Genomic DNA, 16,728 nt, shown 5'->3' with positions numbered 1-16,728 from the left:
AGTGGACTGGTGACATCACAGTGACTAAATAGTGGACTGGTGACATCACACCCAGTGAACAAATAGTGGACTGGTGACATCACACCCAGTGACTAAATAGTGGACTGGTGACACCACAGTGACTAAATAGTGGACTGGTGACATCACAGTGACCAAATAGTGGACTGGTGACATCACAGTGACCAAATAGTGGACTGGTGACATCACAGTGACCAAATAGTGGACTGGTGACATCACAGTGACCAAATAGTGGACTGGTGACATCACAGTGACCAAATAGTGGACTGGTGACATCACAGTGACCAAATAGTGGACTGGTGACATCACAGTGACCAAATAGTGGACTGGTGACACCACAGTGACTAAATAGTGGACTGGTGACATCATAGTGACCAAATAGTGGACTGGTGACATCACAGTGACCAAATAGTGGACTGGTGACATCACACCCAGTGACTAAATAGTGGACTGGTGACATCACAGTGACCAAATAGTGGACTGGTGACATCACAGTGACCAAATAGTGGACTGGTGACATCACACCCAGTGACCAAATAGTGGACTGGTGACATCACACCCAGTGACCAAATAGTGGACTGGTGACACCACAGTGACTAAATAGTGGACTGGTGACATCACAGTCACTAAATAGTGGACTGGTGACATCACAGTGACCAAATAGTGGACTGGTGACACCACAGTGACTAAATAGTGGACTGGTAACACCACAGTGACTAAATAGTGGACTGGTGACATCACAGTGACCAAATAGTGGACTGGTGACATCACAGTGACCAAATAGTGGACTGGTGACATCACACCCAGTGACTAAATAGTGGACTGGTGACACCACAGTGACCAAATAGTGGACTGGTGACATCACACCCAGTGACCAAATAGTGGACTGGTGACATCACAGTGACCAAATAGTGGACTGGTGACATCACACCCAGTGACCAAATAGTGGACTGGTGACATCACAGTGACCAAATAGTGGACTGGTGACATCACAGTGACTAAATAGTGGACTGGTGACATCACAGTGACTAAATAGTGGACTGGTGACACCACAGTGACTAAATAGTGGACTGGTAACACCACAGTGACCAAATAGTGGACTGGTGACATCACAGTGACCAAATAGTGGACTGGTGACATCACAGTGACCAAATAGTGGACTGGTGACATCACACCCAGTGACCAAATAGTGGACTGGTGACATCACAGTGACTAAATAGTGGACTGGTGACATCACACCCAGTGACCAAATAGTGGACTGGTGACATCACAGTGACTAAATAGTGGACTGGTGACATCACAGTGACTAAATAGTGAACTGGTGACACCACAGTGACCAAATAGTGGACTGGTGACATCACACCCAGTGACCAAATAGTGGACTGGTGACATCACAGTGACCAAATAGTGGACTGGTGACATCACACCCAGTGACCAAATAGTGGACTGGTGACATCACAGTGACCAAATAGTGGACTGGTGACATCATAGTGACCAAATAGTGGACTGGTGACATCACAGTGACCAAATAGTGGACTGGTGACACCACAGTGACCAAATAGTGGACTGGTTACATCACAGTGACCAAATAGTGGACTGGTGACATCACACCCAGTGACTAAATAGTGGACTGGTGACATCACACCCAGTGAACAAATAGTGGACTGGTGACATCACACCCAGTGACTAAATAGTGGACTGGTGACATCACAGTGACTAAATAGTGGACTGGTGACATCACAGTGACCAAATAGTGGACTGGTGACATCACACCCAGTGACTAAATAGTGGACTGGTGACATCACACCCAGTGAACAAATAGTGGACTGGTGACACCACAGTGACCAAATAGTGGACTGGTGACATCACACCCAGTGACTAAATAGTGGACTGGTGACACCACAGTGACCAAATAGTGGACTGGTGACATCACACCCAGTGACTAAATAGTGGACTGGTGACATCACAGTGACCAAATAGTGGACTGGTGACATCACACCCAGTGACCAAATAGTGGACTGGTGACATCACAGTGACCAAATAGTGGACTGGTGACATCACACCCAGTGACCAAATAGTGGACTGGTGACATCACAGTGACCAAATAGTGGACTGGTGACATCATAGTGACCAAATAGTGGACTGGTGACATCACACCCAGTGACCAAATAGTGGACTGGTGACATCACAGTGACCAAATAGTGGACTGGTGACATCATAGTGACCAAATAGTGGACTGGTGACATCACAGTGACCAAATAGTGGACTGGTGACATCACAGTGACCAAATAGTGGACTGGTGACATCACAGTGACCAAATAGTGGACTGGTGACATCACACCCAGTGACCAAATAGTGGACTGGTGACATCACAGTGACCAAATAGTGGACTGGTGACATCACACCCAGTGACCAAATAGTGGACTGGTGACATCACAGTGACCAAATAGTGGACTGGTGACATCATAGTGACCAAATAGTGGACTGGTGACATCACACCCAGTGACCAAATAGTGGACTGGTGACATCACAGTGACCAAATAGTGGACTGGTGACATCATAGTGACCAAATAGTGGACTGGTGACATCACAGTGACCAAATAGTGGACTGGTGACATCACAGTGACCAAATAGTGGACTGGTGACATCACAGTGACCAAATAGTGGACTGGTGACACCACAGTGACTAAATAGTGGACTGGTGACATCACAGTGACCAAATAGTGGACTGGTGACATCACAGTGACCAAATAGTGGACTGGTGACACCACAGTGACCAAATAGTGGACTGGTGACATCACAGTGACTAAATAGTGGACTGGTGACATCACAGTGACCAAATAGTGGACTGGTGACATCACAGTGACCAAATAGTGGACTGGTGACATCACACCCAGTGACCAAATAGTGGACTGGTGACATCACAGTGACCAAATAGTGGACTGGTGACATCATAGTGACCAAATAGTGGACTGGTGACATCACAGTGACCAAATAGTGGACTGGTGACACCACAGTGACTAAATAGTGGACTGGTGACACCACAGTGACCAAATAGTGGACTGGTGACATCACAGTGACTAAATAGTGGACTGGTGACATCACACCCAGTGAACAAATAGTGGACTGGTGACATCACACCCAGTGACTAAATAGTGGACTGGTGACATCACAGTGACTAAATAGTGGACTGGTGACATCACAGTGACCAAATAGTGGACTGGTGACATCACACCCAGTGACTAAATAGTGGACTGGTGACATCACACCCAGTGAACAAATAGTGGACTGGTGACACCACAGTGACCAAATAGTGGACTGGTGACATCACACCCAGTGACTAAATAGTGGACTGGTGACACCACAGTGACCAAATAGTGGACTGGTGACATCACACCCAGTGACTAAATAGTGGACTGGTGACATCACAGTGACCAAATAGTGGACTGGTGACATCACAGTGACCAAATAGTGGACTGGTGACATCACAGTGACCAAATAGTGGACTGGTGACATCACACCCAGTGACCAAATAGTGGACTGGTGACATCACAGTGACCAAATAGTGGACTGGTGACATCACACCCAGTGACCAAATAGTGGACTGGTGACATCACAGTGACCAAATAGTGGACTGGTGACATCACAGTGACTAAATAGTGGACTGGTGACATCACAGTGACTAAATAGTGGACTGGTGACACCACAGTGACTAAATAGTGGACTGGTAACACCACAGTGACCAAATAGTGGACTGGTGACATCACAGTGACCAAATAGTGAACTGGTGACATCACAGTGACCAAATAGTGGACTGGTGACATCACACCCAGTGACCAAATAGTGGACTGGTGACATCACACCCAGTGACTAAATAGTGGACTGGTGACATCACACCCAGTGACCAAATAGTGGACTGGTGACATCACAGTGACTAAATAGTGGACTGGTGACATCACAGTGACTAAATAGTGAACTGGTGACACCACAGTGACCAAATAGTGGACTGGTGACATCACACCCAGTGACCAAATAGTGGACTGGTGACATCACAGTGACCAAATAGTGGACTGGTGACATCACACCCAGTGACCAAATAGTGGACTGGTGACATCACAGTGACCAAATAGTGGACTGGTGACATCATAGTGACCAAATAGTGGACTGGTGACATCACAGTGACCAAATAGTGGACTGGTGACACCACAGTGACTAAATAGTGGACTGGTGACACCACAGTGACCAAATAGTGGACTGGTGACATCACAGTGACCAAATAGTGGACTGGTGACATCACAGTGACTAAATAGTGGACTGGTGACATCACACCCAGTGAACAAATAGTGGACTGGTGACATCACACCCAGTGACTAAATAGTGGACTGGTGACATCACAGTGACTAAATAGTGGACTGGTGACATCACAGTGACCAAATAGTGGACTGGTGACATCACACCCAGTGACTAAATAGTGGACTGGTGACATCACACCCAGTGAACAAATAGTGGACTGGTGACACCACAGTGACCAAATAGTGGACTGGTGACATCACACCCAGTGACTAAATAGTGGACTGGTGACACCACAGTGACCAAATAGTGGACTGGTGACATCACACCCAGTGACTAAATAGTGGACTGGTGACACCACAGTGACCAAATAGTGGACTGGTGACATCACACCCAGTGACCAAATAGTGGACTGGTGACATCACAGTGACCAAATAGTGGACTGGTGACATCACACCCAGTGACCAAATAGTGGACTGGTGACATCACAGTGACCAAATAGTGGACTGGTGACATCATAGTGACCAAATAGTGGACTGGTGACATCACAGTGACCAAATAGTGGACTGGTGACACCACAGTGACTAAATAGTGGACTGGTGACACCACAGTGACTAAATAGTGGACTGGTGACATCACAGTGACCAAATAGTGGACTGGTGACATCATAGTGACCAAATAGTGGACTGGTGACATCACAGTGACCAAATAGTGGACTGGTGACATCACAGTGACTAAATAGTGGACTGGTGACATCACACCCAGTGAACAAATAGTGGACTGGTGACATCACACCCAGTGACTAAATAGTGGACTGGTGACATCACAGTGACTAAATAGTGGACTGGTGACATCACAGTGACCAAATAGTGGACTGGTGACATCAAACCCAGTGACTAAATAGTGGACTGGTGACATCACACCCAGTGAACAAATAGTGGACTGGTGACACCACAGTGACCAAATAGTGGACTGGTGACATCACACCCAGTGACTAAATAGTGGACTGGTGACACCACAGTGACCAAATAGTGGACTGGTGACATCACACCCAGTGACTAAATAGTGGACTGGTGACATCACAGTGACCAAATAGTGGACTGGTGACATCACAGTGACCAAATAGTGGACTGGTGACATCACACCCAGTGACCAAATAGTGGACTGGTGACATCACAGTGACCAAATAGTGGACTGGTGACATCATAGTGACCAAATAGTGGACTGGTGACATCACAGTGACCAAATAGTGGACTGGTGACACCACAGTGACTTAATAGTGGACTGGTGACACCACAGTGACTAAATAGTGGACTGGTGACATCACAGTGACCAAATAGTGGACTGGTGACATCACAGTGACCAAATAGTGGACTGGTGACATCACAGTGACCAAATAGTGGACTGGTGACATCACAGTGACTAAATAGTGGACTGGTGACATCACAGTGACCAAATAGTGGACTGGTGACATCACAGTGACTAAATAGTGGACTGGTGACATCACAGTGAGCAAATAGTGGACTGGTGACATCACACCCAGTGACTAAATAGTGGACTGGTGACATCACACCCAGTGAACAAATAGTGGACTGGTGACATCACACCCAGTGACCAAATGACAAATCTTGATAAAAATCCGTTTTCAAAGTAATTTGTCGTTTCCGATTCAATTTGAGGTTAAGGTGGTGGCTTTGGTTTAGAGAAAATAGACAGCACTATCAACCTAGCGCCCGTTGTATCCTTCCTCAACGGGCCATTTATCTCGTGTTATTAGAATCACCACCGAAAAACACGATTTTCCAGGCATCAGCGCCCAGATAGAGCCTTTCCAGCATTCTCTACACTATAATTAAAAAATTTCACCATCTGTTAATACCGAAAAACAAAAACAAAAAATAGTGATTTTGAAAGATCATAGACTAATTAGAAAATAATATAAATAATCTTAACATTTTTCTATTTTACTTATGAACCGTAATAATCAATGCGGTAGAAATAAAAAAAAATTAACTTAAATTATTGATTAGTTAAATTTATTTTTAAATTACCTCCCTTGCAAAAATTACCAAAAAAGTTGAATTAATTAGTTTTTTCGACCTACTGTTATGAAAATGTTTCCACTTTTTCTAGGATTATAAACGAAAATAATATTTGACATTGATCCTTTTAATATGTTTTAGCAATGTGCCTGTATTTAATATTTTCTTTACGTTATGCAAAAGAGAAAAAACAGTTACAACTATAAAATAACTTTATGTCGTTATATAAACAACCCCTACTCTATTACTTATATGCTTCCAAAAGCTATAGCGATGAAGGAAGGAAGAACTGCCACACTAACAGCCCGCTTATATTATATATATATATATATATATATATATATATATATATATATATAATTCTCTTCTGGGAGACGTTAGAAAACAAGCTGCAAGCGCGCCTTGCAGTCCCCTCTCTTCCTCTCTATCGCTACCCCCCCCCCCTCACATGGTCAGGTGAGCTGTGGTTCACGCTAAATGTTTACATAATACAATCGTAGAGTCGGGTTTGGTGACGGCTATTAGGGGCAGATAATTTAGTTTGAAACTTTTTAAAATTTAGAGTAGGCAACTAAGAGGAGGCTGCTTTCATGGGGGGGGGGGGGGGGGGGGGGGGGGGGGGGTTAGTGTTTTAAAGCAAATATGTTGGCAGCATTGTCGAATTCACAAATTATGAATTACTGAAAAGTAGAAAAAAAAACTAAATAGCGGCGTATGATACACCGCGGGTCGGCTCGTATATTATATATATATATATATATATATATATATATATATATATATATATATATATATATATATATATATATATATATATATATATATATATATATACGGGTATATATATCTCATATTGCGGACGATTGTTTGCCTTGCGACGGGGCTTTTTTTGTGTAGCTCCGCTGTCTCTGTTTGTCTTTCTGTCTTGGGTTGTCGATTCTGTGATTTGTCGTCCATGACGACCTTCTAAGTGAGATGTCAAGAGACTGGCGGTATGCTGAGTATTGTAGCAATACATTTTTCACGGTTGCTATCGCGGATAACAAAGAGATAACAAAGAGGAAGTCTGTGTGTTTACACCTCTTTGTTGGTTTGCAGCAAGCAGCCTGTAGTCAACTGCCCCCTGTCAGAGTGGGAGACATGTTTGTGTGAGCCATACCTGGACAGGGAGTCTCGTATATTTAAGTAGCGCCCCTTGTAACGAATATTTTATTGAGATCAGAATTGGTTAGAGAATGCCCAGCTCCCGGGGCTGTCGGACCAGATTAGTGATCTCCCTACACTCAATTGAGTAAAACTGTCCAGAAAGGAAAGGTATCATTCTGTCAACTGTTGAAAGGTAAGTTAGCTCAGTTACACCCATATATTGATTGTATTGATGGCAGCACGAAAGCAATTTTGTTTAAGGTTTTGGGAAAATAGCATGGTATATTAAATGTATGTTTTATTCAATTGTTTTGTTTAGTTAGTGTTATAATAAATGTATGTTACAGTAAATGTATGTTACAGTAAATGTATGTTACAGTAAATGTATGGTAAGCCTATGTTAAATGTATGTGTTACAGTAAGTATATGGTAGGCCTATGTTAAATTATGTTACAGTACACAGTAAATGTATTGTAGGCTTATGTTAAATGTATATTAAATGTAGGCCTAGGTAAAAGTAAATGTATAGCAACTTTACCAAACCAAACAATAGATATTTTAACTCCTCCTCTCCCAAGAAAACATGTATCGCTATTGTCATTTATCACCTTAAATTAAATACTGCAAAGTTTGTATAATGAAATACTGTTCCAAGCTCGCAAGGTACTTAATAATCCATTCAACTGAGAATCTCTTAAAATATCTCCTCCCCCCCCCCTCCCACACACACACGGACAAGGGTTATATAGACACCATCACACGATGGTACATTCTGTAACCCGTTGTTTTTAAATCACTGTGTCCGTGAGAACATTTGTCCTTGAGATCATTTGTCCTTGAGATCATTTGTCATTGAGATCATTTGTCCTTGAGATCATTTGTCATTGAGATCATTTGTCATTGAGATCATTTGTCCGTAAGATATTTTGTCTGAGATATTTTGTCTGAGATCATTTGTCCTGAGATCATTTGTCCTGTCACCATATATATGTATATATATGTATATATGCATATATATATTCATATATATATATATATATATATATATATATATATGAGCCCAAACATTTTTTTGCGTGGTGGCCCTTTTTTCCTGTTCCGCCATTGATACTTCCCCTATACTTCGTATAGGATAAAGTAAAAATGTGTGGGGAAAAAACCACCCTAGATTTACTTGTAAAATACATTAACATCAAGACCCATTAACATAATTTATTTAATCGCATCGCTATAAACCTTCAATGACACTGCCCAACTTCACTAACGGTATCTTCATCCTTCTTTAAACCCCATTTTACTCACACCATCTTGACCAACCCTCTTTATACTATTATACACACCATCTTTGCCAACCATCTTTGCCAACCATCTTTACCCCATTGTACTCACACCACCTTGACCAACCCTCTTTACATCAAAACACACTCACACGTCATCGGGCTTAAATTGTTGCTAGTTTCTACTTCTGGACTTAACATGTTTGTCAACCGTTTTGATGGAAAATTAATTGCTGTTTTTATTTTTAGGAAACAAAATGTTGACCTGTATGCCGCCGAGTTTCAACCTTTTTGTTAGTGTTTTTTTACTCGGCTTCTCCGTATACATTAACGCCAGCCAAAACTCAACAGCTGAATTCAATGTGTCACACACACCATCACTCAACAATTCTAATGGGACTGACCCTTATCCAGAAGTCATGAATAAAACAGGAGGTCCTTCTATTAGCGCATATCAAAGTCTTAATATAAAAACCAAACCCAAACCCGACTCAGTGGGCAGCCAAGAAGCACCGGAACACGCCACTTCCGGTCTACTCACGCGACATTCATCAGGTAAGTCAAGGTCGAGAGGATTTGAGAAAAGAGTTTGTAGTTGAGAGTACAACGTCACTTTAAGGTTTTTATTCTTTGATTTGTCTAAAAGATTCCTTTTTCTTCAGGCAAACCAAAGAAGCACATCTTTTGCTACTATGGCTCGTCGGCCAACTCTCGTCCTGAACTGGGCAAATTCTGGCCTGAAAATATTGATCCGTTTCTCTGCACACATTTAATTTTTGCTTTTGTTGACATCACGGAGGATGGGACAGGCCTGAGGCCAAACAACTGGAACGATCTAGGAGAAAATGGTAGGTCTGAGGGTTCCTCCTAAAATGATGGGGACGACTGACGACGTGTTACTGGGGGGGGGGGGGGGGGGGTCGTAGTGTGACGCCACTTTATTGCATTTCAAAAATGATTTTGAAATAAAATTTTAGTATTAAGACAATTGTCAATTAGATGTGTAGATATAGACCTAGATCTAGAATATTCGAATAAGATATCTATTAAGGGGTCATCCATAAATGACGTCACGCTTTTTTTGGATGATTTTTACCTCCCCCCTCCCCTCCGTCACACGTCGTCACAAAAAGCCAGACCCCCCTAAAATGACGTCACGTCTCCGCCTACTACTCCCCTCAAAATTGCAGTTGAACTTTTTTTTAAACATTGAATGATATTTTTCCAAAATCATGTCTGAAATTAGTAAAATCTGTCAAAATAGAGTATTTTAATCCATTCCTATTACAATTTATTAAAACTGTTTTCTAAAACGCAAAAGTCTAAAATTCGTTTTATAACATTTCTTTTCTATAAAGCAAAAGTGTGACGTTGCACCATCTGAACCCCCCTCCCCCCAGTGTTTCTTCCAGACTTTTTTCTCCGGGGGGGGGGGGGCACTTGAAATCTTCGGGGGGGGGGGGGGGGCGGTAAACTTTCTTCAGGGGGGCGGACACTGTTAAAAGTATATATTTTCTATGAAAATTATATACATTTCATTTCGTTCGGGGGGGGGGGGGGGTGGTAAAAAATTTTCGGGGGGGCAAAGCCCCCCCAAAGAGATGCCTGGAAGAAACTCTGCCTCCCCCTCATCACACATCATCACAAAATTACCGACCCCCTCCCCCCTATGAGTGTGACGTCATTTATGGACGACCCCTAAGTATCTAATATCTACGGATGTTGACGTCAGGACTAGGTACATAAAATCCGCCGAGGCTAGTAATGTAAAAAAAAGGGTGACTCATCAAATTTTTCTTGTTATTTCACATTTTTAGAAGGATTTAGATCTAATGTTTTAAAAGTAAAAAGTTACAATATGTTTCAAACTTTGATTCATGTACCTAAATCTTGCTCTCAAACAAGGCTGTTTAAAGTTAATTTCTGGCCCTTACTTATTTATTTAGACATAGCTTTTGGTTTATTATTCAATTATCTATTATATTTAACACAAAAATATCACAATATACCTGTAGTATTAAAACCATATTAATGAGCCACCTTTCTCGCACATTACTATCCTCTGCCAATTTTACGTACCTAAAACGATAGGTTACCCTAGATTATATATTTGGCTTTAAAAAATTGTTTGTATACTAAAGTAAATATTACATTGTAATACCCATTTTAAAATAGATTTATACCGTTGTGCTAAAATATATTAAAATTAAAACCATTGAATTGGAATGTAATGTAATTTTAGTGGAGGGGGGATGTCTAACTTCCTTTTGGACGAGATGTCATTATGGCCAATTCCCACTGCTAAAATATGCTGTAACAATGACTGGTGCCACTTGTAGACTTTTTATTTCCTCTTTAGGCTTGTACGCCAGAACGATGAAACTGAAGGTGAAAAATCCAGACCTGAAGATTCTGTTAGCGGTGGGTGGCTGGAAGATTGGGTCAACGCCCTTTCTACCTGTGATAGAAAGTGAAGCAACATGGAAAACCTGGGCACAGAATGTCATTCTTTACCTCAGAAAGTAGGTCATGTCAGATTCACTGTCATTCTTTACCTCAGCAAGTAGGTCATGTCTCATAAAAATCAGTTCATCAGACTGTATACCACCAAATGTCACCTAACCACCCACCACCAAATGTAGGCACCTAACCACCCACCACCAAATGAAGTCATCTAACCACCCACCACCAAATCTAGTCACCACCAAATGTAATCACCTAACCACCCACCACCAAATGAAGTCACCTAACCACCCACCACCAAATGAAGTCATCTAACCACCCACCACCAAATCTAGTCACCTAACCACCCACCACCAAATGAAGTCACCTAACCACCCACCACCAAATGAAGTCACCTAACCACCCACCACCAAATGAAGTCACCTAACCACCCACCACCAAATGAAGTCACCTAACCACCCACCACCAAATGAAGTCACCTAACCACCCACCACCAAATGAAGTCACCTAACCACCCACCACCAAATGAAGTCACCTAACCCCCTACCACCAAATCTAGTCACCACCAAATGTAATCACCTAACCACTCACCACCTAATGAAGTCACCTAACCACCCACCACCTAATGAAGTCACCTAACCACCCACCACCTAATGAAGTCACCTAACCACCCATCACCTAATGAAGTCACCTAACCATCAACCTTTAAACAAGCTGCTTTCCTTCAGGTTTGGTTTTGATGGTTTTGATATGGACTGGGAGTTTCCTGGTTGGAGAGGAAGTGGACCTGAGGATCGCCACAAGTTCACATTAATGATGAAGGTTGTTGGCTGCCAGTATTCATTACATTTTTAGTTCAAATCCCCCACGTGTATGTATATGTGTAGGCTTGTGTATGTATTGTATATATGTATATACTTTATATATGTATATATTCAGACATCAGAGTGTGTGACTTATGCATTTACTTACTGTATTCCAACTTCTTTAACAGGAATTGTATGAAGGATTTGCAGAGGAATCCAAATCTTCTGGCAAGGAGAGACTTCTCCTGACCCTTGCAGCAGCCTCTAGCGCCTTCTATGTGGAGAAATCATATGAGCAGAGTGAGATACACAAGTGAGTGACAGTGGGGAGGGGCAGGGTGGACAGTTGTGTAGAATTTTGTATGATTGAACTTTCCAGGTCAATGCTCCTCTATTTAAAATGATTTCTGGCAACAATCAGCTGTGTGGAAGTTTTGAGCTAGATAAAAATGACTTGTGTTTTACAGTTTGTTGTGGTCTGTATGCTTTCTTGCTGGCTGAAGAGGTTACTAGCAATCAGGCCGTCATTGTCTAGGGGTAATTTAATAATGTTCCCCGAAACAACCACAGTAAAATAATACAAATGAGACTTGCTTAGTATGCGTTAGTTGCTATTGTTTATTTATTCAATCAAAAAGACGTTTTTCTGAGCAAGGCTATACCGTAACTACTGAAGTTGAGAGAGAGAGAGAGAATCTCAGACTTGCAGTATTTATACCTACACCATCCCACTGGATGAGACCAAAACTTGTGAGCTAAGAAATTATCTCCCCTGGCTACTGGTCAGAAATAAAGGCTTCTTCTGTCTTGTCTGTCTCTTTGAACCTTTCATCCATTGCGTACCCTGTCATTAATCTAATAAATGACCACTGATGAGGATGTTTCCCCAAATTCAGTGTGGAATTTTGCACCCTACTAAGCTAATATAACAAAATGACATGCCTTGGCCTAGCAGCTGATGTATGTATGCAATTGTTCAAACAAATATTACAATAGAAATGATTGTTCCCTCAGGTATATTGACTACATGATAGAAATGATTGTTCCCTCAGGTTTATTGACTACATGATAGAAATGATTGTTCCCTCAGGTTTATTGACTACATGATAGAAATGATTGTTCCCTCAGGTTTATTGACTACATGATAGAAATGATTGTTCCCTCAGGTTTATTGACTACATGATAGAAATGATTGTTCCCTCAGGTTTATTGACTACATGATAGAAATGATTGTTCCCTCAGGTATATTGACTACATGCTGCTTATGACCTACAACTACCATGGCTCAGGCTGGGAGAAGCAAACAGGACACCACAGTCCTCTCCTGCCACACCCACTTGACCCAGAGGGTGAGCAGAGAGAGCTGTATATAGTAAGTTGAACATACTGACCTCATCACTGACCACTTGATGACCTTATATAGTAAGCTGAACATACTGACCTCAATATCACCGACCACTTTTAGGGCATTGTACCACATGTCAACATAGGAAGGGTTTTAAGAGCTTTAATAAGAAAGTGCCTTATGAACTCCAGAGGCAAGTATGACAATACTTTAGATACAAGTGTGACAATACTTTAGATACAAGTGTGACAGAATGTGACAAGCCTCAATGTTGCAGTTGTGGTCTGTGAAGTACTGGCTGAACCACGGCGTGCCAAGAGAGAAGATTGTTATAGGTCTAGCAACATATGGGCTGGGCTGGAAGTTGGTAGACGAGACAAAAACAGGCGTACGGGCACCAGCAGATGGCGGCAACACTAAAGGAAAGTACACAGAGGAATCTGGCATTCTGTCTCATTATGAGGTTAGGGTTAAGCTTAGATGGGAGAATGGTTCTTGTTGTTGTAAACTCAAAAATTTTTAGAGTCAGTTTATAATCTCACATTCTTTGGTTTAAAATAGATTTCTATTCATTTTTCTATACATTTCCTTTTTAAATGCAGCCCACTTTATTTTTCAAGCAAATTATTTTTTTAATAAACCCAAACAAAATGTTAGATTTGTGAACACATCCTTAATGATGGCTGGAAGGTGGAGTGGATAGAAGAACAGAAAGTGCCATATGCCTATGGTCAAGGCGAGTGGATTGGCTTTGATTCACCTGACAGCTTCTACCTCAAGGTATGAGTGCTCAGCAGTTGCTGGACAAAACTAATAGTATTATTGGCGTTAACATTACAAAATAATTCTCAACCAATCACCATCATTACTAAAGGCAAAATAAACAATTCTCAGGCTATCACTATCATCAAAGAGGGGTTGGCTGGTGCTTTTGTCTGGTCAGTTGAGATGGACGACTTTAATGGACACTGTGGAGGGCCAAAGTATCCCATGTTGAGGACAATTTATGAAGTCTTCACCCAATCTTCCAGTGTCAGTAACCTAAAGCTGTCTGACATCAAGTCTGACCTGTCAGGTATCAAATCTGACCTGCCCAGCATCAAGTCTGAATCAGCGTCTCTCCACTCACATGGAGATCATCATTCAGCGTCTGCCGCTGCATCTGGTGCCCACGATCATTCCTCAGAACACACGCATGACGGATCTCACTCATCAGAACACACACATGACGGGTCTCATGAGGAGATGGCAGACTACAATGTTAATGATGAAGGGACAGCCATAGGTAAACTTGGATGGAGGTGTGTGTGTGGGGGGGGGGGGGGGGTATGGAGGTGCAACACAGAGTTGCTCTGGTCACCAATAGCAAGATGTGTTCACTGGGCCAGGTCTAGGGGTCATGATCTGTGGCTTCTGTAACAATGTGGTCTAGGGGTCATTCATGACTCGTGTCTAACATCTTTTACCATTCATGCCCAAGACACATGGAGCAGGTAAAGTAGAGTTTCATTGAACCTCTACAAACAGGGGATCGTGTTGTGGGCAGTACTCCAAGCCACCTTAGTGAATCACCCATCAGATTCAGAGCTGGTTGGATGGACTGGATCTGAACTCGAGACTTTTGGCTTAGCAGTCTTAAGCTCTACCAATCATCAAAACATATCATCCCATAGTGGGGTCCACATTAGTAACTTAATTTTAATTTTTTTTCCGCGAGACAAGTAGAGCTATTAATGGTGCCATTTTGTTCCTACATTTTTATTCTTGCAGACTTTGACTGCCACAGTTCTGGTCTTGGAATTCACCCAGACCCAAGTTCTTGCCACCATTTTATTTTGTGTACGCCATCCAGTCAGAGTGAAATGGGAGCCTTTAAAATGAGCTGCCCGTCAGGGACATTGTATGATGCTCACCTCAAGATCTGCAATCACCAGCACAATGTACACTGCGTGCATGACTAAACTTACAACATATTTCTTCTCATTTTGTGTTCATCTTCATACCAGCAGTCCGTTTATAACCTAGCAGAAATGTGACCATTGGACTTAAATTTTAAATTCTGCTTCTTATCCTTGGAGGTGAATAAATGGTTTTTTCCCAATGAAAGTTATTTTGTTATACATTTCTTGCATAATCTCAAATAAGCCAAGGAAAGGTTTTCCCAAAAAAATTGAGTAAGTTCCCTTCAGAAGGACATCTCTGAACAATTTAAGAAAATCTGAATCAAATTTTTACTGATAAATGATTCTAACAGTTTACATGTCGAAAAGTAATTTTAAAATATTAAGTAAAAAAAAGTACCTTATGTTGGACTAAAATTTAAAGATACTTGTGATGGAGAAAAATTCCAACAAAAAAATTAAAAATATTTCCAAGTTTCCATTTTAATTTATGTAAACATTGGACAGTAAGAGGTCTTGGTCAATAGTGGTACCAAATGGTTTTATTTTGCTTGCTTATGTTAAAATTAACATCTTCATAGTCTACTTTATGTAATAACTATCATTGATTTTAGACATGTAGTATTCTAGAAAAATCACCTCAAAAAGAAAGAAACGACACAAATAGTTTGATCACTTTATGTTGACTTTAATTCAACAGCTTGATTTTTTTTTCCCCAATGGATTTCTTCTGATTCCATCAAAGTTCTGATTATAATGTAAGTGGGTGTGGTGTCAGGTTCTTGTAACATTCAGGCAGACACAGGGTAGGTAGGGCTGACTCCAATGGCTTAAACTACATCTACTATCTAAACAGCATGGGCACTACTTGAACACACGGTGTACTAAGAAGAAACATTGACTACACCAATGCAATACAGATGTCAATTGACACACACTTGATCCAAGCATCAACCAAAACATGGATCCACTCACTCAACATTTAAAAACATCCAAAAGTTCATACAAATACATCTGACAAAGTTCAACTTGGAATAATTAGTCTTTGTAGATGGCTATGTTTTGTCATTGTGGTATTTATCTCCTCATGGGGGACTTTTCTAATCAACTAAATGACAGGATGGTCGTGCTCAGGCCAAACTGTTTTAATCATTTTTTTTCTCTTCTAGTTGCTTGACTGAACCATTTTCTTCCTTGACTTTATTATCATCTGTTATCTCTTTAGTCTCTAGCATTTCTTGGCTTGTTCCAAACTCATTCACTCTCTTGGGGTCCACAGAATAAATGTAGCGCTGATACAGGTAGATAAAAAATATCACATCTGGAGATGAAACAAAGGTTTCAAAAAGCCAATTAAAATCTTTCTACGACCTTCAGTAGACCAATTATAAACAATCAATCTATGACCTTCAATTGTCTTTTTAAATCAGCCTTCTTTTT

General features: G+C 41.4%; 2 protein-coding genes across 2 annotated transcripts in view; one reads left to right on the top strand and one right to left on the bottom strand.

The window, feature by feature from the left end:
- Positions 1–7,411: 7,411 nt before the first annotated feature.
- Positions 7,412–15,481, top strand: LOC131941242 (chitinase-like protein 3). The gene is made up of 11 exons (XM_059300359.1): positions 7,412–7,689; positions 9,023–9,328; positions 9,436–9,621; positions 11,133–11,295; positions 11,965–12,058; positions 12,231–12,355; positions 13,285–13,414; positions 13,665–13,850; positions 14,045–14,167; positions 14,282–14,672; positions 15,158–15,481. The coding sequence occupies exons 2-11, from the start codon at positions 9,031–9,033 to the stop codon at positions 15,346–15,348; spliced, it is 1,887 nt and encodes a 628-aa protein (XP_059156342.1). The 5' UTR covers positions 7,412–7,689; positions 9,023–9,030; the 3' UTR covers positions 15,349–15,481.
- Positions 15,482–15,955: 474 nt separating this feature from the next.
- The window catches only part of LOC131941199 (putative lipid scramblase CLPTM1), a 34,998-nt gene continuing 34,225 nt past the window's right edge, over positions 15,956–16,728 (bottom strand). Inside the window, exon 14 of the mRNA XM_059300220.1 lies at positions 15,956–16,609. Within this exon, the coding sequence (XP_059156203.1) occupies positions 16,434–16,609 (176 nt within the window). The 3' untranslated portion in view covers positions 15,956–16,433. The remainder of the gene's footprint in view (positions 16,610–16,728) is intronic.

The sequence above is a fragment of the Physella acuta genome, unplaced genomic scaffold, assembly GCF_028476545.2.
Source record: "Physella acuta isolate Inbredline_101_S28 unplaced genomic scaffold, ASM2847654v3 ptg000353l, whole genome shotgun sequence".
Classification (NCBI taxonomy): Eukaryota; Metazoa; Mollusca; class Gastropoda; family Physidae; genus Physella; species Physella acuta.
The sequence above is the reverse complement of the archived record's forward strand: the minus strand, read 5'-3'. Positions and strand labels throughout refer to the sequence as shown.